Raw genomic sequence first — 24,530 nt, 5'->3', positions numbered from 1 at the left:
AGCTCCGCATCATGTGACTCTGGGCAGTAGCTCACTTAATCTCCTCTACCCCCCCAGCGCCTTGAAACCTTAAGGGGTGATATGTTCGTGCTTTACTAGTATGGATTATTATTATTATTAAAGATGTCATACTCCACCAGCGTGGTGCCACAGCAGAGGAAAACTTATTTCTGAAGTAGGAGGAATGGCACAAACTGTGAGTGACCCATGTATGACCCCAACCAGGAGAAGACTGTCCTTTCCCCTTGATGATAGCAATGAGGTCTTCTGGCCACGTGCTTTTGATTGGTGATGAAGAGGAACTGAAAATGGACCCTCAGGAGAGGAGAGCCTGCCTTATTCTCTTGTGAGGGTTTTTAAGAGAGTAAAGAATTGAGAAAGAGTCAGTATGGTCTCATGCGGGCTGATTGTCAGGCCACAGGAGGAGGTGAAGTTGCATTTCTTTCCTCCTCACCCTCACAAAAAGGCTGTGCCTTTACGGTGGAGGTCCTGGGGGTCGTTCATGCAGCAATCTCACGATGGAGGTTTGGGAGATGGGTGGTTCCCCAGACGACAGACTGAGTGGAGGAAAAACTCACCATGCAGGGCAGGGTCCGCCTCGGTCCGTGTGGCTGTCCTGGCATGCAGTTCCCATCCGAGGATGAAGGGAAGCACCTTGCGGGCCCACACCTTCAATATCGACCTGTATCTGTTATTCTGTTCCTGGTAATGCCTCACATCTCACTGGTGATTCACCTGGAGATTTGATCTGTTTTGAGCAGCTAATGCGGCTGGATGGAATACAATAGATTTTGCAGTGTTGCCCAGACCGTGGCCTTTAGCTGCTGTGGTTGACTCCACTAAATTTAAAGTGAACTCATAATGGAGCCCATGAGAAGACAAGGCCAGAGAAGGATGCTGTAGATTATGGTCTTCAGTAGCCTATCATTACCGAAACTTCAGGCGAGTAGGAGGCAAGAATTGCATCATAGGAATGTCACAGGGGAGGTCAAAAACAGAAGTGCGCGGTGGGTAAGCTATAAGGGAACCTCATTCCCACCCGTAAAATTAGAGTACGGTCTGGGGACGTCCTAACTGTCCACTCTCCCCACAGCTTTAGTACGTTTTGCCCTCCTGATGGTATAGAAGGTCAGTATTTCCACTGTCCCATCCATCCACACTCCGCCGAAACCAATAGAATGAGTACCAGTGAGTTGGGTACCAATAAACATCTGTTATTCAGCACCAGGATGTCCCAAGAGGTGAGCATGTTCATTACAAATAGACCTTATGGTACAAAACGTTTGAAGCTCATGGTCCACCAGGAAATGTTTTATAGCAAACTCTGCTTAATAGAACATCCGAACCACTAATGTGAGCAATCAGAAATGCCATCTCATTTCCTCGAGCAAGGGAGGCTAAACCTTAATAACAAGATATGTATCGGCATAATATCTTGATCCGTCTCTGGCCTGGGGATTACTAGTGTTTGGAAGGCGTCATTCGGCTGAATCATTCTGCCCTCAAGAAACAAGACTGAATTCTCATCTCAAAATTGGATAATTGCAGTTCTTTTGAAGTGAAGGACCTCAGCTCCATATTAAAGTGTTTTTTTTCTTTTTTTCACACACCCTGTGGGGCCACCCCTTAATCTTAAGAAAGCAGGTTCTTCTTTCAGCCAAGTGACAGGTGACATTCCCCTCAGCTTTAAAGCGCATAACACCACATTGGTGTTATAACCGTCATCATTCAGCGTTGGAGGCCTGGCTTCAGCGTTTGAGTATTCTGTTTTGGTGTGCTTTCCTGTGAGCTTGAGTATTCTGTTTTGTTTTTCCCTCCTGTGAGTTTGACTATTCTGTTTTGGTGTGCCCTCCTGTGAGTTTGAGTATTCTATAGTGGTTTGACCTCCAGTGAGTTTGAGTATTCTGTTTTGGTATGCTTTCCTGTGAGCTTGAGTATTCTGTTTTGTTTTTCCCTCCTGTGAGTTTGACTATTCTGTTTTGGTTTGCCCTCCTGTGAGTTTCAGAATTCTGTTTTAGTGTGCCGTCCTGTGAGTTGAGTATTCTGTTTTGGTTTACCCTTCTGTGAGTTTCAGTATTCTGTTTTGTTTTTCCCTCCTGTGAGTTTGACTATTCTGTTTTGATTTTCCATACTGTGAGTTTCAGTATTCTGTTTTGATTTTCCCTCCTGTGAGTTTGAGTATTCTGTTTTGCCCTCATGTGAGTTTGAGTATTCTGTTGTAGTTTGCCCTCCTGCGATTTTGAGTATTCTAATTAGCCCTCCTGTGAGTTTGAGTATTCTGTTGTGGTTTGCCCTCCTGTGAGTTTGAGTATTCTGTTGTGGTTTGCCATCCTGTGAGTTTGAGTATTCTGTGTTGGTTTGCACTCCAGGTAGTTTGAGTATTCTGTTTTGATTTTCCCTCCTGTGAGTTTGAGTATTTTGTTTTGCCCTCATGTGAGTTTGAGTATTCTGCTGTAGTTTGCCCTCCTGCGATTTTGAGTATTCTGTTTTGCCCTCCTGTGAGTTTGAGTATTCTGTTTTGGCTTGCCCACCTGTGAGTTAGAATATTCTGTTGTGGTTTCCCCTCCTGTGAGTTTGAGTATTGTGTTGTGGTTTCCCCTCCTGTGAGTTTGAGTATTCTTTTTGTTTTGCCCTCCTGTGAGTTTGAGTATTGTGTTTTGGTGTGCCCACCTGTCAGTGGATGTCTCTCTCATAGCATCATGTGATATCTCTCACAAGGTTCCACTCTCCTTTCCATCTTTGAGGATAAAGGCTGCCATCCATTTGAATTAAGCTGTGAGATGTCGGCCTTGGGTGTGCATTTCAGTTATACAGAGCTTTCCTCTTTAAAAACTTGAACACATTATAACAGACAAATTCATCAGGAGGCCTCTTGCATTACATAAACCTTGAGCAGAAGAGACATTGTATCTAAAACAAATGGGCTTTATGTATCAACGCCGGGCCTCTACCAGGATCAAATTTGGGCAGACTGACCAAACGTGAGGTAGATCTTGTAGTCCTCCATTTCACAAATCACGGATATCTGTTATGTTTTCTAGCATATTCCATTTGGCTGTATAAACTTTTAATGGGAGGATTCCAAACTGCTGTTAAAGTATACAGTGCCGAACCCTGTGTTGTAGCAAGAAGTGTAGATATTGCTCAGGAGATTTATATTCTATACTTTAAAAAAAATGTTTGTAGTGGTTTAATTTGGAACAGTGTTCTACATCCAATTCGAAGCTTATTCTTGGTGTCAAGTTCTTTAAAAAAAAAAAAAGCTTCAAATGTGACTTAGATCATAGAAGATAGCTTCTAGTGGCCTCCATGTCTTGTTTTAAATTTCCTGTTATGCCCTTCAATTAGTGAGATCACCAAATAATATGGTACATATCGCGTTGGGCATTCAAAGGACTATTGTACTCGCCAGTTTGCTTCTCACAAATCGAGAGGTTTGGATATTGTAAGAGAGATTTTACAGTGTGGAATCAAACGTAGTAGCTAGAAACACTTCGGACATTAAGCCATACCTCTAATTGCAACACACAAGTGAAATCCAACACTCCATAGAGGAGTTGCTTCCTTCATTCCGTCCATTCATTTATCCATCCATTAAATATTTCATCCACCCATCCATTTCTTCACACAGCCATCATTTTATCCTACTTTGCAACTTTCCTTCCAAATTGCATTCATTCATCCATCATACATTCAACCTTACATCTTTTTACTCATCCATCTATCCGTAAATTCTTCCGTACATTCTAACGTACATCATTTCACCCTCCTACAATTTCATCCTTTCAACCATGCATCCATTCACCCTTCTATCCATCCTTCAACAGTCCATTCTTTCTTCTTTCCATCATCCTTTCACTCATTCATATTTGTATTGTTTCGCCCATTCGTTCACCTTACCATCCTTTCATTTGTTCATAAGTTCATCTTTCACCCTTTTATCAATCTAAACTTTACTCTTCCTTCCTCCCTTATTCCGTTCTTCCTCTCACATTCCTTCCTTTCACTATTTGACCTTCCCCCTCTTCACCTGTCCTTACACCCTTCCTTTAGCATTTTCTTCCTTTCACCCTTTCTTTCACATTTTCCTTCTTTCCTTCACTCAGTGCTTCAAATGGACCGGTACTGTCCGGTACGGAGTACTGGCACTTTTTTATTTTGAGAGGGAGAGTACCTGCACTTCTCAAGAGTGACGTAATACTTTTGATTGAAGAGTACCGGCACTTCTCAGAAACAAGCAGGTACCCGCACTTCTGTTTTTGCATTTCAAGCACAGCCTTCACTCTACCCTTCACCATTTCCCCCTTTCACACTTTGTTCCTTACGTGTTCCCCTTTGCCTTTCCCCGTCTGTTTCTTTTTCACCCCTTACTTTTCTTTTTCACCCCTTACTTTTCTTTCTTCCCTTTCCCTCTCCTGTCCCCTCCTTCCGCGTGCCTCTTTCTGTCGTGTTCTAACTCTGTCACAGTACTTTTCAGCTCCTATCCTCCACCCCTCAGCTCTACCATGGTAATCCTTTACAGTGTTACTTATGACCTTTGATCTGCAGCCAGAAGAAACTTATAAAGCTAGTCAGGGTTGTTCCATGCTTCGGGCCCAGCGGTAACGCCCGCTTTAGCTCCTGGAGTCGACGTCACTGCTGGAATCATAAGTAGAATGAACTCTCAATGGACTGGTGTACTCCGAATCCAGATGAAGCACTAACTACGTCACCGTAAATTACACTACGTAGGCGGCTGGGAGGGGCAGGGGGCACAGGTCCATCCAAACACTAGGTTGCTCATATCCCAAAACGAAGAGCACACGGACAGTAGAGGTTGTGACGTGTGACCCCCCTGAGAAGTGTATGTGCGGCTTCACCCGTCCATGGCCAAAAATAATGTTTGTTGTGCAAGGGGTGCCTGCAGCTTCCTTATTTTGGTTGGTTACAGATCCCAGCGCTGGTCAGCAATACACGGCGGAAGTGCTGTCTAATACTGTTTCCATTGCCCACGTCCGTGGACTGTAGCACACAAACCCTCGTGTCACATCAGCTGGGAGTCCCTGCAGCCTCTCCGTCGGAAACTGGGTGACGTATTTCCGGATAGCAAGGGCCCGCGTTTTACCATTTTCCAAGCCGTTATCTTCAGTGATGGTAAAGGGATTCATGTGACAGAGGAGAGATAAAAACAATAGTTTTTGGTGTAGGACATTCAAGCAACGATACTTCTCGGGTTTCCTGGGAAAGATGCCGCCTATGCGGGGGTGTAAAGTGCACGTTCTCCCACAGGCCACCTCCAAGCGTTGGAATGTCCACACCTTCTGATTAACTTGTCACGTTTCTGGCACAGTCCACTGCAGAGGGGGGATCAGGCATTAAACAAAGGTGATCTGCGCCTGTTGTGGGATGGTAGTTAGTTATACACTGGCCTGTGTTCTGGAACCTCTTTATTAACCAAAGCGTTGTTTTGGGAACTTCTGCCTGGAACTGGAAGATGAAAGTGTAGCTACTGTTTTTTGCGCGTCCCGGAAATGGTGCCTCAGTCAATCAAACCCGCAATTGTATAGTGCAGCACTGTCACCCCCAGGGGTATTTGGGTGCTGAGGGTGCCATGTCTCCATCGAAAAGCCAGGTCTTAAGGTTCTGTCTGAAGTCTACCAGAGAGGGTACTGTTCGAAAGTGGAGGGGCAGCCGTTCCAGGTCTTGGCAGCGGCCTTGTCGGAGATGTTAAGAGATAGAGGCAGCGGCTGTGATGGATGTGGGGTGGGACGGATGTGTGGGGGGTGGGATGAGGGGCGTTTGTGTGAGGGTGAACAAGGAGGAGCACGGGTTTCTTGCGGGAAATTTAGGAAAATGTCTTCCCCGGCCCTAAGTGTGGCACGATAAAAAATGGGCATATGGCCTTTAGGGCCCAAGTGCATGCCTTGTGGCCAAATTGAAAACATTTTTTGGCAGAAGATGCATTTTCCGCCCTTTTCTGAACTATCCAGCTTTGGGAGGGAGGGGTGGAGGGGGGGAAGCAGGCCACTGACAAAATTATTGTGTGTAAAAGGCCGCTTTATTGGAAACAGGTGCACATTACAATATAAAATCCTTGGCCGAAACGCCTTCCAAAACTAGACCTCACTAAATATAACATGCCTAGCTCCGCCCCCGCCCCCTCCCCTAAATACCTTCGAGCCCGCCCCCGCCCTTACATTACAACATTACAACAATATAAAACATTATAAAACATTACACTCCTGTATAACCCCCCCAACAATCTCTAAATCCAAACCTTCTGTTAACCAAAACTCCCCTGCCTGCCCCTTTACAGCTATCGGCCCCCAAACTGTGTAACCGAACAAACTTACCCACCTAACCTTTCCCTGTCGATAACCCACTCAACAACAATAACTCCACCAACCTCCGGTAAAACTGACCAGAATACACCACAACCCCCGCACAGCACCTGTTCCAAGCGACAAAATACAAACATAGAAAAAAAACGAAAAAAAACCCCTGCACACCTGTCCCCAAAAAACGCCTGAAAAATACGCAAAAAAGGGGAAAAAACTGAAAGGATGACACTAAAAATCCAGCCTCAAAACAAAACGGGGCCAAAACCAAAAGTGTTTTTTGTGGGGAGGGAAAGGGTGGGAACAAAAAACACGCCACTAGCCTAGCTCCCGGCCACCAGGTCACCAAACCTAAAATGGTGGCCGGGAGCAGGCGCCCAAGGTATTTATACCTGAGCAGGATTTTAGCTATATTTGGGCTATATTTGGGCTACCTTTGGGCTACATTTATGCTACCAGCAAGCCCAAATTCAAAAAAAGGCCGCGCGGGGCCAGCAAACCCCTCCCCCCACACACCCCCTCCCAAACTGCCCGGGGGTGGGGACTCCCTACGGTCGCCTTCCCCCCCCAAGCCCCCCTTGGGAGGGAGGGGTGGAGGGGGGGAAGCAGGCCACTGACAAAATTATTGTGTGTAAAAGGCCGCTTTATTGGAAACAGGTGCACATTACAATATAAAATCCTTGGCCGAAACGCCTTCCAAAACTAGACCTCACTAAATATAACATGCCTAGCCCCGCCCCCCGCCCCCTCCCCTAAATACCTTTGAGCCCGCCCCCGCCCGTACATTACAACATTACAACAATATAAAACATTATAAAACATTACACTCCTGTATAACCCCCCCAACAATCTCTAAATCCAAACCTTCTGTTAACCAAAACTCCCCTGCCTGCCCCTTTACAGCTATCGGCCCCCAAACTGTGTAACCGAACAAACTTACCCACCTAACCTTTCCCTGTCGATAACCCACTCAACAACAATAACTCCACCAACCTCCGGTAAAACTGACCAGAATACACCACAACCCCCGCCACCCAGAAAGAGAGGGGCGGTGAAACCACCATCCTCCTCTCTTTCTGCCCCCCCCAAACCACAGAGGGCTTTAAACACCCAAGTCCGGCTTCCGAACATTCAAACACCGCGACAAAACCTCCCTGAGCTCCAACAAATAAAGATCCATGCCCAACCTTGACAAGTGAACCCCGTCTCCCCGAAAAAACTCTACCGCCTCAAAGCGGATATCTTTGTGGGTCACTCTCCCAAAGCCCAGATCCCGACAAAACCTGGAGATCTCCAAATTCACCTTCTTCCGGGACCTGTCAATCGCCCTGGGATTCAAAGCCCCTCTCCACACCCTCCGCGGGACCAATTCCGTCCAGAGAACATGACAACCGGACCAATGCTCCTTCAACAACGCTAAGTCCCTTTTCATAGCGCGCAACAATACCACCCCTTTCACACTACAAAGATCATTCTCCCCCAAGTGAATTAAAAGAACATCCGGGCATTGTCCCCTCACCATGGCTTTATTCAAACATGGAATCAGCTCCCTCCAGAGCATACCCCCCTTACCCTTCCATATCAATCGAAAAAGGCTGCCATTAAAACCCAAACTCCCCCCAAAATAACTTTTGCACGCTTGCACGTGCGCCCACTTGACGAAGGAATGCCCCACAATCCACACCGTCAATTCCCTGGTGTGTGGCCCAGCCACCGAACCTGAAAAGAAAAACAAGCATGAGACTTCAAACCAAAGAAGTGGACGCAGGCGCTTGTGGAGCATTTTCTCTTACATATTTGTGGAAGCAGGCAGATGACCAACGCCCTAAGCGCATTATCTCGCCCTGGGACCAACCCCGGTTATGCGCCTCAGTCGCCACCCCAATCCTAAAAGAGTGCGTCCCAAACTGGGCCCCATCCAAACCAATATGCTGTAACCCCTTACGCAGGACCATACGCAGCTGATAGTCAGAGACGTGCGCCCCATCCATGTGTCGAAAAACTAAATCACCCCCATCACCCCCTGAGAGAGTCTTCCATTGCCTCGCCAAACGCAGAGGGCATGTGCAACTAGGGGATCCTGCTTCTAACCACACCCCTTTACCAACCCCCCTCTGATCTGTTTTGGAACTGGGCAACCAAACGTTCACACCTGTGTCCGTGAAGAACACGTCCTGCCAACAAAAACCCCGTTTCACCTTAGTCCCAAGGAGCTCAGAAACCCGAAACGCCCCAAAAAACATGAATACCATAAGGGTAGCAAACAATGAAGCCTCAAAATCATCTCTGCAAACTGCAGGTAAAACAGTCAACAAACGTGCCAACATCTGCCAGGAAATAGGTAAGCGAGACAACCCGGTCGCACCCCTTTCTCTAGCCCAACCCTCAAGCATCCTGCGTCCTATTTCCCCCGCAGACGGGGCATAACCCCAAAAAAGCTTACCCATGAAGGCAATCCCTGCCAGTTTCCCAGCAATAGTGACTCTGGACAGACCCTTCTCAATGAGGTCAAGGATAAATTGAACTACATCATCCGAACTGCGCCACTGCTCCTCCCTCTTACAGGCTCCTGAAGACAAAAATTCCTGCCATGCCAATGCATATGCCGAACGCGTGGAAACAGACAAAGAACCTACCACCAGTTGAAATACCCTACGTTGCCGACCGACCAGAGGTGCTCCGGCATCGGGGTCGGTGTCCTGTCCGCCTCCTTGGCCAGCCCATGGAATCTCCCCCACTGTGAACGAGACAAAGCATCCGCAATGTCATTGTCCACACCCGGCACGTGCAAAGCCCTGAATGAAATATCATAGCGCAAACAGCCCAGCACGAACACCCTCATTAATTTCAAAATCTGCTCGTCCCTGGCTGACTGCCTGTTGACTATTTGCACCACCGCCATGTTGTCCACACGGAAGAGGACTCTCTTATGTTCCAGCTCCTTGCCCCAAACGGTCAAAGCCACCAAAAGCGGGAAAAGCTCCAAAAAGGCAATGCTCCGCCCACCATTCCTCCACTCCTGTGGCCACTTCTCCGCACACCAATGCCCCTGCCAGTAAATGCCAAAACCATCACTGCCCGCTGCGTCTGAAAACATTTGCACATCCCACTGCACATCCTCGTCCCTGGCCAATGGCACCCCATTAAAAGAGTGCAAGAAGAAGGACCACATGCGCAGATCTGCCTTCACACCAGCCGACAAACGCACGTGATGGTGAGGTAAATGCTGGCCCGCTAAAGCCCGGCCCAGGCGCCTACAGAAGGTCCGCCCCGCCCTTACCACCCTACAAGCAAAATTCAAATGGCCGAGCAACACCTGTATTTCCTTCACCGTCACCTTTGGCCGCGCCAACATCTCGTCCAGCAAAGCCAACATTTTGGATTTCTTATCCTCGGGCAACCGAGCCTGCATCACAACTGAGTCCAGCTCAATTCCCAAAAAGGAAATGACAGCATCTGGCCCCACTGTTTTCTCCGGAGCCAACGGCACCCCCAACTCCCCCATAAGCTCCTGAAAGGAAACCAGCGCATGCCGGCACTCCAAAGAGCCCGGAGAGCCCACAAAAAAGAAATCATCCAAATAATGGGTGACCCAGCTGTGACCCGTGCGCTGCGGGAAAAACCACTGCAAAAAAGTGCTGAACAGTTCAAAAAGAGCGCATGACACCGAACAACCCATCGGTAGCGCCTTGTCCACATACCACTTGCCCTCAAATTGTATACCCAACAAAGGCCAGTCATCCGGCCGAAAAGCCGACTTGATATCGCATTTTGCCATGCCTGCAGCTGCGCCCGCGGTCACAACAAGTGACATGGCGACGTCAACTGAGGAGTATGACACCGAAGCAGCGTCTTCGTCGATAAAATCATTAACTGACGACCCTTCAGGCCATGACAAATGTTGAATCAGCCGAAACTGCCCCTCCTCTTTCTTGGGCACCACACCAATAGGGGAAATGATCAAATTATGAACTGGCCACTCTCCAAACGGGCCTGCCATCCTCCCCTCCTGCACTTCTTTGCACAATTTCTCACGCACCACCTGCTTGTGCTCTGACGCGGATTTCAGATTATCCGCCCATCTTCTCTGCCGGGGCCCGTGGTACCCCAAATGAAAACCCCACCTGAAACCATCCAAAAGAGTCTGTTTTGCCACCAAATCCCCGTAGCCCTCCAGTGCGTCCTGAAGCTGAGCCAATTTAATTGGCGTAGGAGCCCTTTGGCCCAGAACCCTGTGCGCCCCTACCCCCTCGTCCACCCTGCGACTGCTGCGCATTGCCAGACATCCCTGCACCTGCTTGCTGCCCTTGCTGTCCGCCTGATGGCCTAACCCCCCAGCAGTTGACGAGAGGGTGCCGCTTACCGCACTTGGAACACTCGTGCCGGTATTTGCAATACTCCCGGGTACACAGGCCTTTATTGAAGTCCCAACATGCCCCGACCCCACTCTGTGACGCGGCTGAGCCTCCCACCCCATTCCGGGTGGGCTTTCCCTGAAAGGGCCGATAAACTAGAGGCAGACCACTAGCCGTAAAAATCGTCTTACCCCCTGGCGCGGCCCCCATGGTATGTTGCCACAGGTCATTATCTAGCTCACCCCATTTCGCTTCCGAATCCCATGCCATACGGGCCCTGAATTCCTCGTCATACTGAGCCCATGCATAACCATTACCTGTAATCTGGGCCTTTCGTATAACATCCATGTACTTGAATATGGCAACGCAGCGCTCGGGAAACTTTTCACAGTATACACTGGCATAGATCAAAAACGCCGCCGTCCAATTCTCGATCGTCAGCGGCACCTTAGGGCGCTTGGCCAACTCATACTCCTCTTTAGAGCCCTCCTTAGACCTCACCTCCCTGTGCAAAAGCTTCAAAATCTCCACATATTCGCCCTTCCAAATGCGCTCCTTTGTTGCCACCATTAAGTGGGCACCTAGAGGCTTGGTCACTCCCATATAAGGGAGCTTCTTGATCTTCAACTCTTTACTCTGCGGCTTCTCCTTACCATCGCCTGCCTCTGCATTTGACCCACTCTCCACCTTGGCCCCCGGCAACGCTCCCTCCGTCCCCGTGCCAACCCCGGTATCTTTCACATACTTCCCTCTATATAACCTCCCCTCCGACACCCCCGCTCCCCCATCTTCCCCAGACCCCACAGACACCATAATAGGTTTGGCCCGTGTTTTAGCGCTCTCACCTGGCTCTAAAGAGGGCGTGCGGACCGACTCCGACCGCTTCACCGCCCGTGCAGAAGAATCCCTTGGAGGATGCGCCCTCGCTGACGGGCCGTGCTCTCCTTTAGATTTCACCACCACGGACTGTGCAATGGGTGCCACACCCGGAACCTGTAACAGACTACGAGAAAAATGAGAGTGTCCCCCCTCCTCATAACCCCGTATTTCCCCTTCCTCGGGGCTATCTTCATCATAATCGAGCAGTAGTGGCTCCTCCACCAGCAGCTTCTCTTCAGCAAAATCCACCACTCGGGCCTTACCGGACCCTAAATGAGCACCAGCGGCCTCCACGGCCTTAAAACCACCTTGCGGGGGAGCCGACTGTACTCGCCGGTCCTCCCCTCTACCACGCTTAACACAAAAATCCATTTTATCAGAAAATTCCATCCACCTCGACCGCCGTGACGTTGGGGCCAGCGAGGTCGCGCCGGACTTTCGTGAGCTGGCCGCGACGGGATCCCCCGCCGGTACGGAATGTGCCGCGCAAGGCCTCATCCTCCCTTCTCCTCGGCGATATTGGGCCGCACCTCGCCCTACCGAGTCTGCTGCTCTGCTACGTGTCCTATCCTGAAAAGAAAAAGTTTGGACTGGTGTGCCGGGAGCAATAAAACTACCAGCCTCCCGCGACCCGATACCGCTCAAAAAACCCGCGCCTGATATAGCACCTCCAGAAACACCCGCTCGCCCTGCCCCCACGAGCTGCGATGACACCATCTCCTCCTCATCCCCGCTCCATTCCAACATAGCGTGCCCCAAAGCGGACGCCGAAACCTCGCCATACTCTTCCCCTAAAGATAGCGACCTGCCCGACCTCATCCTGGCACGACCGCTCGCCCCATAAACCACCCTCTCCTTGACACCCTCCACCCTGGCCTGCCCCCGAGCGCCTGACCAGCCCACTGCACCCTCCCCACTACAACCCCGTACACCTTCGGCCCATGAGGGAAAAATGTCCAAACCCTCACCCTCAAAACCCCCCCCAGTCGCCTCACCGTCTCCCCCAAACCAACCTTCCTCTCCCACTCCCCCTTCCCCATCCCTCCCCCCAAACTCCTCGCCCGCTGAACGCCAATCCGCCCCTCCCTGGGCCATTAACTGGTCCGAACTCCCCCACTCCGATCTCCCCTGCATCCTTAAATCTTGCGCCGGACACCACCCCTCAACTTGCGCCCATTCCCCTTCTCCCATAGAGCTCTCCCCCACAGAAAAAACCGCGCCCCCTACCGAAGAACCCGGAGAAAACAATAAGGGGCTGCTAGGCGCTGCTTTGCCATGCCCCCCGAGCCTCTCGTCGGACACACCCGCCTCAGCAAACCTCAACACACCCCTCCTATCTGGCGCCTGCTTCCTGGACCGCTCAAAGCCTGCCTCCAGCCCCCCCGCACTCCCTGCAACAAACGAAGTATCCCCGAAACCAAAACCAGCTGGCCCGACCAAAAGATCCGTTTCACGCTCGAGTCCTGCCACCTGCGCCGCAACCGCTGACCCGCCCACACTCGACACAGCGCTCCCCTCCCTCGCGCTACATACCGCCACCTCCGGCACAGACGCCGAGCGTCTCTTAATGCCGCGCCCGCCCCCGCGCTTAACCCCCACCGCGGGGGAAGACAGGGAACGCTCCGCTGAACCAATTAAACCTACCCCGAGCCCCGCCGCATTATCAACACCCGCCTCCCCCAGCACCTTTACCCGACCGGCCTGGCCATAACGAGCGGGGACCGCCCTCCTCACACGCGGGCGTCCCCGCTCACTCACCGGTAACTGCCTTGAACGCTTCGGTGAAGTACACGCGGCCACTGCAGCCGCCACTCCGGCCGAGGCCTGCCGCGGGGGACGCGACGGCCCCGCAACCTCCCCGACGACCAAGTCCATCCGGCCTGCCTCCGACAAGAGCCTGAGAGCCTCCAGAACTCGATAATCATGAGAAGCCATCGCGAACCAGACACCAATAAACCTCGAACTGCTGACAAGAAAGACAACAAAAAACACGCCACTAGCCTAGCTCCCGGCCACCAGGTCACCAAACCTAAAATGGTGGCCGGGAGCAGGCGCCCAAGGTATTTATACCTGAGCAGGATTTTAGCTATATTTGGTCTATATTTGGGCTACCTTTGGGCTACATTTATGCTACCAGCAAGCCCAAATTCAAACAAGGCCGCGCGGGGCCAGCAAACCCCTCCCCCCACACACCCCCTCCCAAACTGCCCGGGGGTGGGGACTCCCTACGGTCGCCTTCCCCCCCCCCAAGCCCCCCTTTTCTGATGGTGGAGTTTTTACACCTTAAATAAAGAGCTCTGATAGATAGATTACACCAAACCATGAAAGGTATTTACATAGCCCAAGCTATCACATCCATGCTGCTTCCACGCGCTATAAAATCGGTGATGTCGGGAGATATTATCTACCCATCTAACTGAGAAGGCCAGTTGGTCCTCCTGCAAAGATCATTCCCAAGGGTGGAAAACCATCACTTACGCCCTCAGTACGAGTGCCCCAAGCATGGGCAGGATTTACTCCATCCCCAGAGATAACGATGACAGGAGTACTGTAACTCTACCGTGAGGGAATTAGGCATTGTATGAGTTAGCCCCTGAACGTCCACCGAAAAATAAGAAATTACTGTTGTATTGGTAATTGAGGGTCCGATTAAAATAATTCCCTTTTCCCCTGGACTTTCACTCATATTCCAGCTGTTTTCATCACCTGAAATCTCCGGATGAAAGTTACAAAGGTATAATTCCGATGGGGCCGTTACTGGGGTTACCGGCCCCATCGGAATGAAGAGATCTCTCGTAATGAGGGCTTCAGTGTCGTTGGACAATCAGAAAGGCAGTGGCCCTGTTTGCTTCCCACAGTGCCTTGAAAGGAATGAAGCTTAAGGGGTGGTCGACGACAAACAACATCACGAGTTCACAAGAGGGACACGGCACAAGGGCCTGGGGTAATGCGCTGCGGAAACAGCGCCCCCTACCCTGCAGCTGGTTATCGAGGGATTTCGCCATAGATCCAACGGACAGGATGAGGAAGTTTCCTTGTATGTTCCCACTGGAAAATGCCTACTTCAAGCAGTGGTGAAAGCATTTGGTTTTATAAATACAATCCGGAGTGCTTAGTGATCTCGCAAGGGGTAGTAAGCGCTATAAAATGATCTATACGAAGACACTCTTTAATCCAATGCTAATGCTTTTTTTACATTTTTATGTAGCGCAAACTCTTGGCCAGAGGACTTGACAAGAGAACCAGACATTTTACGTTTTTAGTCACACTGGGATAAAGTGATTATTTGCACACACTCAGAGGATGTTGAGCTGAGCAAGCAGGGCCACTGGAATTGTGTGATTATGCTTTCGTGACGTTTTTCGTATAATTATAGATTTTGAATCTGCAGATTTTAATAAAAAAATGTGTTTCTAGCTCACACGGATGAAAAACATTTAAACACTAGCCATGACTTGCTGCCCCCAAGTTGAAGGCCGTTCGGAAATATTGACTGATCACTTTGCTGTTGTTTATTACAATATTTTGGTGTTAAACTGGGACGAAAGAGGTCACCTGTGCCCAGACAGAAGAGTAAAAATCACAAAATAATGAAGTAATGCTATGGCAAAACTCACTGCATTATGCCGCATAATTTACCTTTCCTTGCCACATAATTTAGTCAACCCTACCACAAAATTTGGTTCTAACCCTGCTGCATAATTCCAGAGGGCCTGCCAATAAGGCAGTATGGAAAATTCTTTTATCAGGTCGCCCCCTACAACAAGTCAGTGGAGTGGGGTTAAAGCGGTTGCAAGCCAGCTATAGATCACTTGTGACTGGTCCGGTCCCAGCCTTCTGGCTATTGGGCTTGGCACTGGTCTGTCAGCGCAGTCTCCTAATCTCGCAGGCTACCAAACATATATAAACCTATTTAAAAGTGTCCTCAGACGCATGAGACAGAGACAGCACCTCCTTACAGACTATAGCCAGGGCCACTGAAATTATGCAATTCTGCGGCTGTGGTGATTTTCCACATGATTGTAGATATGCCACATACTCTGCCGCACAATCTGCAGAGTTTAACAAAAAGAAACTGCAAAGTTTAACAAACAAAAAAAAATCCACCTCAAACGGTGCAAAACATAGTAGAAAACGCAGCGACACGTTGACACGCAGTGTAAGGAAGGGTCTTTGCAAAGGTTGACTGATCACCTCTCTGTTGCTTAATGCTATGTTTGGGTGTTAAACTGGTACAATTGAGGTACAACTAATGATCAGTCACTGTTAACAAGCTTAAAAATGACAAAATAATGAAGTAATACTATAACAAAATGTGCAGCATAATGCCACATTATTAGGCTTTTTGCCGCATAATGTACTCAACCGGCTGCATAATTTGACCCTCCCATGCCGCATAATTCCATTGGCCCTAATATAATACAAACACCTGAGTATCTTTCAGAGATGTCTGTCGCTCTTGCTATTTAAGCACGGAGTACTGGCACTGCTATGCCAACCCTCCTAATTTTTGTTCTCAGCATTCACTGCTGTTTCGCTCCTAGCGCCCACGCACAGCGTCAAGTCACACCAATCCCCACCTGCGGTAATAATGCAAGGGTAAGTGTGTAAAGATAAATAGTTGATGTCATGGCGAATAGTATTCAAATGAGCAGCCCCGCCAAGTGTCACGCATCACCTGTGACTCTAACGCATTTTGGTGCACTTTACTACATGCCAGCGAGCAGAGGAATCTATTACACGTTTGACACACGTAAAATATGAGCAATAAATAACTTTAAGAGAGAGATTGCTCATTCTCTAAGAAATGTATCTGTGTCTGTAAAGGTTGTCTTTACTGCATTGTCTGCCACTTGCTAAGGAGTTCTTTGACTTTTCACAGGTAGAGCACCGACTTCTCTGCTCTACTCACCAGGGTGACTCTGCCCAGGCGCCTCATTTAAAGTGCCGGTACAGGGGATGCATTGTTAAAGCTGCACACCCAGACGGGAAACCTGTGACTCCCACCCTTGAGCACAAACACGAGGAGTGGAGAGGGGAGGGCACGGGGGGCTGGAGCAGGACACACTGTGGGAAGGAGGAAAGGGGGAGGAGATGCTGGGTCGAAGAACCAGAAGAAGGAGGTGCACTGTAAAGAGGAGGAAGAGAAGACACTGGACGAAAGGGAGAGGAAACTAAACTGTGGGGAGGAGAAGATGCATGCATGTGTGTGCGCATGAGGGCCTGTAGTTCTGTTGACCTCTGTGCATGGCTGCCTGTACTTTTGTTAGCTTCTGCGCCTGGATATTTGTTGGCCTATGTGTATAGGATCCCTTGGGTGAGTTTGCATAAGTGCCTGCAGTTCTGTTGACCTCTGTGCATGGCTGCCTGTACTTTTGTTAGTTTCTGCGCCTGGATATTTGTTGGCCTATGTGTTTAGGATCCCTTGGGTGAGTTTGCATAAGTGCCTGGACTTCTGCTGGGCTCTGTGCATGGCGACCTGTACTTTTCTTAGTTTCTGCGCCTGGATATTTGTTGGACTGTGTGCATAGGATCACGTATGTGTGTGCGCAAAAGTACCTCTAGTTCTGATGGCCTCTGTGCGTTGATTCCTGTAGGTCTGTTGGCCTGTGTGCATGGATGAAGGTAGGTGAGTTTCTCTGTCACTGCGTGTAATCTTTGTCTACGTGTATGTAATACGCGAAAGTGAAGGCCACTGGAATTATGTGGCAATGGAGAACCAGCTTATGCTGCATGGTCGACTAAATTATGTGACAAAAGAAAGGCCTGTTATGTGGGAAGGAAATAGAAATGATGCTGTATAATATGGAATTAAGGGCAATTAGTCTAGTACACTCTTTGACATGATCTGGATATAACACACAAAAACTAAAAATGGATCCCTATTTTCTAGAACATACATGGGCGATTAAGAATAAAAATACACCTGTTCATCAGACCATGTTCAAAATGGTATTCACCCGCAGTGGATAATTTGGGCTAGCATGTGATGCACAGGGACATCTTTTGCTAGCTCTGTCCTTTCTATCTCCAAGAGTAAACTAGTTTATGTAAAGCATTCACAATGTTGTATTCTGCAGAATATACAACTGTATTTACTCACATCTTTTACAAAAATGCATTAAAAGGTGCACCTCTTTTTTTTCCGTACCAGTCATGTTTTAAAACTTCTCTTCAGGTAAGGTTTTATTCATGCTCACATTGAAAAGTCTCTGAAAGCACCTCTTCTATTAAGAAATAGCTCCGCAGAGCAGTTTTGTACATTACTTATTTATTGAATGTGTGTCTTAGTGGTATTACAACATTTTGATGAATTCCCAAAATTGATAATATTATCCTGATGAAACCAGGCTGTCGAATTTCCATTTTCAGGAATGTTAAAATGAGAAACACTCATTTCAACAAAATTCATGTTTTCCATGAAAAATATATAAATGTATACAGACTAGGGTTTGAAAACTTTGTCCGGGATCTACAAAAAAGATAAAAACATATTACCATTTTTAAAATAGTAGGAATTGCAGGAAAAAATAATTGATTTAAAAAAAGGGGACATGTGGGGGAAAAGAACAGGGAGAAACGGATAGCAGTAGTCTTTTTTTTTTGGGCATCTTTTGCGACCCAGGAGGAAATCAAAAAGGAGAACAAGAAGGGGAGAAACAAGAAGACGTATTTAAAATATGAAGAGGAAAAAGAAGGCATGGTAAGTAAAAAATAAAGTGGAAATAAAAGGTGGTAGGGCTTTGAGGATAAAGGGAGTAAGGGCCTCAATTGTCTTGTGGGAGTTGGGAGGGGATGAAATTGAAAAAGCACGACAGATTAAGGGTAGAAGTAAACAAGGAGGGTTGTTATGTTCATAGGGAACAAAGATGCAGGGGTGGGTGCGGTGAATGAAGAACAAATATAGACAATAAAACAAAGAAGGAGGTGGGGGTGGTGTCGGGGTAAGTAACGAAATGCCAGGGAAAGCAGAAGTGACCTCACACACTCTTTTTGATATCATGTGAAATTTTACCCTGAATCCCATGAAAGGATGCCACAAGACGTTTATCCTGATGAAATTATAATAATTGAGATCACTGAAGCCTAGTGTATACCTCAAAGAGAAAAAAGTAGATCTAAATCACAGAGAGATGAACAAAAAAGAGATTAAAAAAAACAGTAGTGGTCAGGCTCACTAATACTAAACCATAAGGACTAAAAATTGCCTGTTAACGATGTTGTTGGCTTGGTTTACTCCTTTTTATTTTTACTAAGTTTTGACATCGTCGCTTGTGAGGAACTGCCACACTTGCGGAGCACAGAAGTGACAGTTCTGGTCAAGAACATATTTTTCCATATATTTTAGGCCTGGGTGTGAAATTCCGCCTGCTTGGGGAGTTTGCAGAGTTTTTCCCACCCCACCCCGTGCAGTTTTTTCCTCTCTCGCGCTCGCCAACATTAAGTTGGCAAGCGACAGCGAGAAAAATCTTACTCCAGACCACCTCCTGGCAACATTTCTCAACATGGGCGGTCGTGGATGGCCGCTACAGCTTGCGTCGAGAAACCTTCCTTCGCGTTGAGGAAGCTGCTGCTCGAGTCGAACATCTACTCGAGCAGCAGAAAGAAGCAGCGCCCTCTTGCGTTGCACCTAGTGCCGTATGCGCTGATTTTGCAGCGCGGGACAAACACCCAGCGCTAAAAATCAGTGAGAACAGCACGACCTAACGCACTCTGCCGCTTACGGAACTCTGCCTAGCGCGGCAGAGTTTTTTGGTAGGCGGAACTTCGCGAACTACGCCCAGGCCTAATATATTCACAATAATGGACCCCCCTCCGTTTTAAAATCTTGTTTTATAAATAATGAAAAGTTGTCCAATGTAACCACCTTTTCTTACCTGGGAATTCTCTTCGACCAAAAAAGTACCTAGCATCAGTTAGTAAAGTCAAGGATTAGTAGTTTCTAATCAGAATCTGGAGGCGATTTTTAGATTTACAGTTCTAAATCACGCTGTCATTTTAGATTGTGTTAAACTGGATCAGGCGGCAAAAATACCCTGGCTTAGTTACATAAAAAAGCAGCTAGAGGACATGGGGTTGGTGGATCGTTTGTATAACCCATGTAGTATTGCTAAAATACCAAAAGCGAAATTGAAAAGTGATTTTCTTACTCATTTATACTCAATTAGAGGATCTGTGGAAGAGGGAAAAAAGTATTTTACAACACTCTTTGCTTGTTTGCACTCCAGGCATTGAGCCCTATCTTTCTTTTTATTTCAGTCATGCCAAATTGTTTTATCTTATACGATTTAGGTTTGGCATTTCACATTTTTTGGTCTCCTACCCTCGTAAAGCTTATTGTGGTACTAAACTGGATGTGTGCCCCTGTGATGCAAAGTTCACCCAGTGTACACTAGATTCTATGTTCTTTTGTAAACTATATATCACTCCAAGGCGCGATTTTATCATTCCACTCTTAAAGTTTTTCAATATTAGGAAGTGTCGGCCTGCTTTATATCATCTCCAGCTTCTAAAAGAATCATTTACTTGTTTTATGATTTATAGATATATCTCCTCGGCTGTTCGATTATGGGACATTGTCGGAAAATGATTTTACTATATGTTTTAACAAGGATCAATTTTAGGTTCTGCGGTTTTATGGAACATGGGATTGCACATGAAATTATTTAGTTGCCGTTTTAAATTATGGGGTTGTTCAGGAGGTCATTCATGGAAAATATGAATTATGACTGTGACATTTGAAAACTGAAGCTACTTCTGTATTGATTATATCGCCTTGTATGTGTTTCCCCTGTTATTTTAAATGTTTTATAATGTACTCTTTTATGGCTGATAGTCAGTCGAATAAAGATTATTTGATGATGACAATAATGGACTGTGGCAGTAATTTTAAAAAATTGAATTTTTATATTTGTCTACTTTTTTTTTAATTATAAAGAGTGTGCATTCCACTTAAAGTATAATCTCCCACTGGGATCTGTAGGAAGTAAACAACATTCGTCGAAATACTCCTTAGCTTCTGTGCTTGGTACTGCTTTTGCCGCCTCTGAGGACAGGGGTCGCAAAAGCAGTGCTAAGTGTCGCGAGAGGCAAGCCAGGGGTCCCAGCTGCACCACTAACCCTTAAATGATGTTCATGAGTGAGGACAGAAGAGAACCAATGGAAAGTAGGGAGATAGGGGTTAGGAGCTTAGAGGAAACAAAGAGGGCATCACTGCAGGAACTTTAGAGCAGAGGGTTGAAGAGAAGGGGATCTAGAAATACAGAGTGATTAAATGGGAAATGTTGAAAAATCTCCCCGAAAAAAAGAGAAAAGGGTGAGGATGAAGACGAGGGAACCCCCTTAAACAGAGGGGGAAATTAACAAATGGGGGGAAAGTGTAGATTTAGGCAGGGCAAATTTATAAATATGACATAATGAAAACCAACTTTAAAGTGAGCATTTTTCTCCAACAAGAGCATTTACCAGGTTTGTTTTGTCAGCTTGTACGTCATGACAGGTGCGTCAGAAGCAATTTCTTCAGATTGGTTTTTGTCAGCAACACACTGAACCGTCTAATTATGACAGCTTTGAAAACTGTGCATTTGTTGTAACAAGAATTTGCATGCAAGGGGAAGCAAAACACGCCCAGGACATAGGAGGAATCACCCCTCCCCATTAGTAGTACATTTATTTAAAAGAGAAAAAGAAGGAAAGTAGAAAGGGGCGATAGAGTAGATGTATGGAAAAGAGGGTACATAGAGAGTGCAAAGGGTCACAAGAATTGGATGGATCAAAATCTTAGGTGATAGAAGCACCTGGTGGGAAGGTGGGGCAGGAAGCCAATACAAATATTGATTGTTGTGAGAAAAGTTGTGGCAAGTATAGTGGAGAGATGGAAGTTATATCCACACGTAGGGAAGGCTAGAGCTGAGTCGACAGTGTTGTTACTCTACTCCTTACACTGGCTAACACCTACAGAACAAACACACACCACCATCCCTATCCATCACTTACACCCTGGACCCCCTAAACCACTTAAACTACATCTGCGTCACATAGCACTAGGGAGACTGCCATCCTTAGGTCATAAACAACACTGTTTCTGGTCCTGGCCTATTGTGTGATAGACTAATGCATTCTGGGCGTTGTAGTCTTTCTTTTGCTTCCATGGAACTAATTAAAATTGCACACCTGAAATCAATGATTTGCAGGTGAAATGTTCAGCACCGAAGAAAGTGATTGCATTGACCTGGAGTGAGATGGTCACTCTACATATCCCCTGTCCTATCTTGCATCACCTACATGCCACATAGGCACACTACATACACTGCAGTACTTACACTCTGCACTATCTATGCTACGTAGCCACAGCACCTCCTACATCTGTACTCTACATGCAACCATGGCCACCTACCCTCTGCGATATACCACCACAATATCAACTACTTAGTATTGTGGGACCGAAATATCATGCCAAAAATATCAAGGATCAGAATATTGTGAAGGTAAATTTATTTAGGTAAGCATATACATCTTGTCAAGGTATGTGGATGTGGAGTAAGGTATGTACATATCAAGTTAAGATTAGTAAATTTATACTTACCTGTGTTCACTTACCTTTTCGATATTTCGTCCTCTATATTTATGCCTTGATAATTTGGCCCCACAATGTTTTTGTTTTTGATATTCTGTCATACAACCACACTCGGCACCACCGATACCACCAACACCACACACCACCTACACTATATACACCCTGGACATCATGAGCCCTGCACCACCTTTAACCTGCACCAATTACACCCCACACCATACCCCACTTGCTCTATCCCCAAGCCCTCACCTAAACATACACCCAACACAACACAGAGACATCCTATCTGTAGGGTCCTACACATACTCAACATACACATACACATGCACCCACACATACCACACATCACATACCACTGCATACACTATGACATGCTTATTCTCTGTGGCAGGAAGGCTTGCACTGCTACTACCCATGCTTTGCCTCTGCTGTGTGTGCTAGTGAAGCTTGAGAAAGTCTTTCCTTTGTAGAAAACCTGAAACAATTTGTCATTGTTACGCAGGCACTTTGTGCATTTAAGTCAGCCTGCCAGCCTGTTAACTCGATTCTTGGGAACTCTTGGCCATGTGCTTGTACTAATCAAAAGGGTATAAAATGGCCTTTTACGGAGTTACCAGTGAACATTCAACACTAAATCCGTGTGAAACCTAGCCTGATCTGTATTTGTTGTTTTTTGTAGGGTGCTCATGCCACCTGAGGGCTGCTTCAGACACTTTTCAAGGCAGAAGTGGGAAGGCATGTAGCAAAGGTCAGCTATAGGGCGGAGAAAAACCCAGCAGACGGGGATCAGTTATTTGCCGTATAGACTGCATTCCTGTTGAACTAAGTCTCTTCTTAGCTTTTGATCAGATGGGCCCGACGAGGATGTGCCACAGGGTTGAGCCTTGTGAGTGTTAGCACTTTCCCCAAGATGTGTATACCTGTCTGGATTCAGGAAGGCTGTTTGGGGGGCTACTGATGAATGATTGACAGGCCAGCAACCGTTTGGTGGGGTAACCATGCTGGGCTTTGTGCACAAGGCAGTTGGTTTTTCGGACACCATATTCTGAGCGGCAGTCAATATACTGACTTCAAGGCCTGGTGTTGCCTAACCTCTGTAGTCCCGGGATGATATGGGCAGCATTGTTACGGGCATCTTGTAACGCCAGAATATTGTTGGCCGCATAGAGTCCAATCACCAGTGCATGAGAGAACCACTGTAAAGACATGGAGGAGAATGTGTAAGATATAGGAAACCATGAGCCCTACCAGCCAAATATTGTTACACGCATTCTGTTGTCTAAGTCACTAGGTTGGATTGTGGTGTACCAATTGACCATTGCAATTGTTTTATGTTGGTGTTTGTCAGTAGCAGCACTGATTTTTGGAAACCTCTACTAACCCTAGAAATTGTCATTTTGAATTTTGTTATTTCCTCACGTTTGCGTGCTATTCGCTCGTTGACCCATACATTACTTTTATACGCTCATCTCTATACACCCCCAATTAAAGTTACCAGACTCCTAACTGACCATGTTGATGGTTCTTTTTCAGAAACTAGAGCAGGAGAAGCATGACCTACGCCTGAGACTAGAAGCCCGCGAGAGCGAGTGGGAGCTACACGTTACTGAGCTAGAGAATGACCTGTCCAGCCTCCGTGAGCAAATCAAGCACCAGCGTTCCGAGCAGCGAGACACAAGTCGCGAGAAGACGCACGCTGTCCAGGAGCTGTCTGAGCAGAACCAGCGCCTAGTGGAGCAGCTCAGCCAGGTGAGCATGGTGGGCTCCCAGGGTTTGCAGGCAGGGCTTCATTGTGCAGGTGGTGGGCAATGTTGCTCATTTTTCTGTCACTGGGGCTTATTTTTCATCATCAGACTTTGACACAGAACAAGAGAATGAAAGATAGAAGAGGGAGAAAGAAGGAGGAAGAGAAATATAGGAAACATTAGCAGAAGGAGAAACAAGAGATAAAAAAAGAACCAGAAAATTGAAGATAAAGAGAGAAGAAGTGTAGAGTGATGGAAGAAAGACTCAGGAAGTGGAGTCAATACCATGCAGCCTTGGTGTTCAGTAACTCCGGCATGCCACAGTGCCAGTGGTGGCTCCTAGGGAAACCTTGGCCCTCTTGCATTTCTATTTTTGCAACTTATGTACAGGTTGCAGGGGGTCCAGTAGGTAAGGTTTTCTTTCCATAAATTGAGGCCCGCTCCATCTGTAGACGCGCCATCAAGGGCCATCTTTTCAGAGCAGTTGGGACTGAGGGAGATCTGATGAACCTGTAGCAGTCTAGCAAAGTCCTACCTCAGGAGCTGGTGGGTATTGAAAAGAGCCAGAAGTGATATCCTGGTTCAGGGATGTCGGCCATGTTGCATTGTTTATGCGGCAAGACTTTTAGTTGCTAACAGCACCGGTGCTCTCTGGCAC

At 47.3% G+C, this 24,530-nt stretch overlaps 1 protein-coding gene across 2 annotated transcripts in view; it reads left to right on the top strand.

The window, feature by feature from the left end:
- Positions 1-24,530, top strand: part of BICDL2 (BICD family like cargo adaptor 2) — a 125,634-nt gene that overhangs the window by 21,025 nt on the left and 80,079 nt on the right. For both annotated transcript variants that reach the window (XM_085618516.1, XM_085618517.1), the window contains exon 3: positions 23,661-23,876. In XM_085618516.1, the coding sequence (XP_085474642.1) occupies positions 23,661-23,876 (216 nt within the window). The remainder of the gene's footprint in view (positions 1-23,660; positions 23,877-24,530) is intronic.

The sequence above is a fragment of the Triturus cristatus genome, chromosome 7 (genome assembly GCF_964204655.1).
Source record: "Triturus cristatus chromosome 7, aTriCri1.1, whole genome shotgun sequence".
NCBI classification, from domain to species: domain Eukaryota; kingdom Metazoa; phylum Chordata; class Amphibia; order Caudata; family Salamandridae; genus Triturus; species Triturus cristatus.
The sequence above is the reverse complement of the archived record's forward strand: the minus strand, read 5'-3'. Positions and strand labels throughout refer to the sequence as shown.